Consider the following 3,460-nt stretch of genomic DNA (forward strand, 5'->3'; position numbering starts at 1 on the left):
CCAATGACTAAAGAGGAGTTGGCAGGCCCATACAAAACCTAGAGAACCAGATAGAAGTCCAACTGGCTTGTTGACTATGTGGAAGACTTTTAATTCCAATTAATTATGTTATTTTAGTATTTCAATTATTCCATGGGCCAGTTGTTTTAAGTCCAAATCCAGTACTATCTAAACCTAGAATGGTTGCTGCTGCTATATAGTAACTATGACTGCTTAAGAAATGCTATGAAAAATACTATTCAGTTATTTCTTTCTTTATAACTCTTCTTGTTTAATTTCTGCTATCTTGTTCCCTATCATTTTGGTGCTTTCATTACTATATCATGCCTCCCAAAACTGCAGCTAAGGAGTTAGATGATACCTTGTTGCAATTATTTGCACACAAGTTGAAGGAAAACCAAGATCAACAAGATTCAAGACATGAGGTGATTGTTGATGATCTTCACAATATTACTGACAAACTGGCCAACATTACTGTAGCACCACCCCCCAACCACTAGATCCACCTCAACAACCTTCAGCCCAACCAGGTTCTTCCTCCATCTCAAACTCTAACCCTACCTCTGTCATACCACCAATACCAAACCTACCACCATCTCCAGCCTTCTTTCCTAACTACACTCCGTCACCGGTATCTCCATTCTTCACTCCTCACAACCCATATGGCAGCCCCGTTCTCACACCAATGACCACACCAAACCCTCAACCACGACCACCAAAGCTACAACTCATTCACTTCGATGGATCGGAACCCTTAGATTGACTTTTTCAAGCTGAACAATTTTTCCAACTCTATCAAGTTTTTCCAGATCAAAGGCTTCTGCTTATTTCCTTCTATATGAAAGGTGAGGCCTTAAGCTGGTTTAAATGGGCATATCATAACTGTACATTCACTGATTGGGAGAGTTTTACACGGGCGCTGGAAACAAGATTTGGTTCGTCCAGCTATGAAAACCACCAAGTAGAGTTATTCAAACTCAGGCAAAATGGATATGTGGCTGAATACCAAAAGCAATTCGAAAAGATTTGCAATCGCGTATGGGGTTTATCCCCTGAGGTAATTTTGAATTGCTTTCTTTTTGGGTTGAATATAGATATTCGTAGGGAACTTGCGATGCTCTGCCCTACTCACATAGCGGATGCTTTGGGCCTGGCCAAATTGGTAGAGTCTAAAATTAAAGACTAAGTTTTCTGCTCCTAGAAACTTTCGTTATGCAAACCCCACACCTCCACCAACCTACCCTAGACCTCCACCAAATCAACCACAATTCCAGAAAACCACTCCTCCAACACCTCCTATTCGTCGCTTCACAATTGCTCAAATGTAGGAGCAACAAGCTCAAGGACTTCGTTATAACTGTGATGAGAAGTTTCATGCAGGACATAAATGAGAGCCAATGAAATTTTTACTGATGTTAGTGGAGGATTTTCCCACATAACCGGAAGCCGTCATCACCTCTCTAGATAATCAGGACGAGGATTATCAACATCCAGTGGAAGAGCTAATACATTTCCAGCGGTCGGAACAAGCTCTTGAGGGCCAACCATCACAAAAAACTTTACGGTTTCAGGGGTCAATAGCTATGAAGCACGGATTCGTCAAACACCCTCACGTATCGGTGTTCGACACGTATCCGACACGGATACGCTCGGATTCGCGAAGGATACATATCCATAGAGTATCCAAAAATTAAAAAAATAAAATAAAATAAATAAATATTAAGACACGTATCCGATTCGTTTTCAATAAAATATAGGAAATATGGATTCGTTTTCAGTAATGTATAGGATATATAGATTCGTTTCCAATAAAACAGGATAAGATAGATTCTTTTCCAACAAAACAGGATAAGATAGATTCGTTTCCAATAAATCAGGATAAGATAAATATGTTTTCATTAAAATAGGATAATATATATTTGTTATGGAAGGCAATGGTTTTAGGATAGATTCGTTTTCACTAAAATAGGATAAGATAGATTTGTTATGGAGGACAACGATTTTAAATTTCCATTATATTTTTTATTTTGGATATTTGGATTTACACTTATAATTTTATCATATTTTATGTGTTTTTATTATTTTATACGCGTATCCATGAACGTATCGTATCCTGTATTTTGGAAAAAATGTGTGACGACGTATCGGATATGTATCGTACCCGACACACGTATCAGTATCCGTGCTTCATAGGTCAATAGTAGGTCACCCAGTGATCGTTTTGGTTGATACAGGTAGCTCACACAATGTTATTCAACCTAGGTTGGCTAACTACTTGCAATTACAGATCTCCCCAACTCCACAATTTCCAGTCATGGTGGGAAATGGAGCTCACATCTTTTGCACATGCTTATGTTCCAACACTTCTATTGTCCTACAAAACCAACTATTCCATATTCCATTCTACCTACTGCCAATTAAAGGTGTTGATATAGTCCTAGGAATCGAATGGCTACTGACATTAGGGTCGGTTGTAACGCCCCGAAAAATACTTCTAAAAAACATTGCGGAAAAATGGGTAATTTTTTTTTTGAATTGGTGATGTAAAATTGTTTCCTTTTAAAAACCTTTCCTTTTCCGGGAAATCACTTTATGTAACTCGAATGCAGAAAATCAACTTATCGTTATCGAATGATAACTTAACCTGATTCACAATTTCCTGAATAACATAATGCATATAATCGGTTAAGTCATATATGTTCATACAAATTAGGTCAACAAAGGCGGAAGCTACCTCGCCAATAACATATACAAAATCAAAAAGAAACACAGCCCCCACCAAAAACAAAAAGGGGGCATCGACTGGCCACAAACTGACTTAGAAGATTCCAGGAATGCTGGACCCCTCACTCGGGTCCTCCTCCCATTCTGAGTCAGACACGAGGTCGATCACCTCCACCGAGCTCTCTACATTGACGAGCTCAATGACCTCGTCCTCCTCTTCCACTTCATTATGCCATAATCCCGCGGCATAATTCGGAGGGGATGACATTCTCAACATCGGAGCCTTCTTGCAGGGACCTCCTCCAAGAACCCAGCTCCTCTGGGCTCTACTGGATGACAGAGCATCCAAACAGTCTGTCCACGTCCTATGACCGTGGGAGGGAGCAGTACCATCACTCCTGACTAGCGGGTACCGAAGTCCATTCTCTGGAGACTTCAGCCCCCTTGGCGGCAAGGTGAAAGAAGTATCAATGTAGGTGTCGGGTTGAGGGATCATCATCGATGACCCGTTGCACACCATGTGCAACGACAGACCGCAGGGGCCTGTGTATGTGTATCTGTGTCCATCACTATCCCATTGTCCCATTGGGGACATCGTGAAGTGATAGCCTCGAACGTGAGTGTTGTTGTTGGCCATCTGCATAGGAAATATATACAAAACAAGAACAATACAGCAGAGAGAGTAAGACATCTAATGAACATATATTCATTGACGGCGTGGACTTACTCAGAATAT

The 3,460-nt window shown here is 40.5% G+C and overlaps 1 protein-coding gene across 1 annotated transcript; it reads left to right on the plus strand.

Moving 5' to 3' along the window:
- On the plus strand, positions 324–763 carry LOC109344726 (extensin-like). The gene is made up of 2 exons (XM_019583477.1): positions 324–385; positions 481–763. The coding sequence occupies exons 1-2, from the start codon at positions 324–326 to the stop codon at positions 761–763; spliced, it is 345 nt and encodes a 114-aa protein (XP_019439022.1).

This window comes from Lupinus angustifolius, chromosome LG04 (assembly GCF_001865875.1).
Source record: "Lupinus angustifolius cultivar Tanjil chromosome LG04, LupAngTanjil_v1.0, whole genome shotgun sequence".
In the NCBI taxonomy this organism is placed as follows: domain Eukaryota; kingdom Viridiplantae; phylum Streptophyta; class Magnoliopsida; order Fabales; family Fabaceae; genus Lupinus; species Lupinus angustifolius.

What these genes read in the sequence shown, in the direction of transcription:
- LOC109344726 (XM_019583477.1), top strand. Translation starts at nt 324, where the DNA reads ATGCCTCCCAAAACTGCAGCTAAGGAGTTAGATGATACCTTGTTGCAA. An exon ending in TTGCAATTATTTGCACACAA is followed by an intron (nt 386 to 480) that starts GTTGAAGGAAAA and finishes ACATTACTGTAG; the next exon opens with CACCACCCCCCAACCACTAG.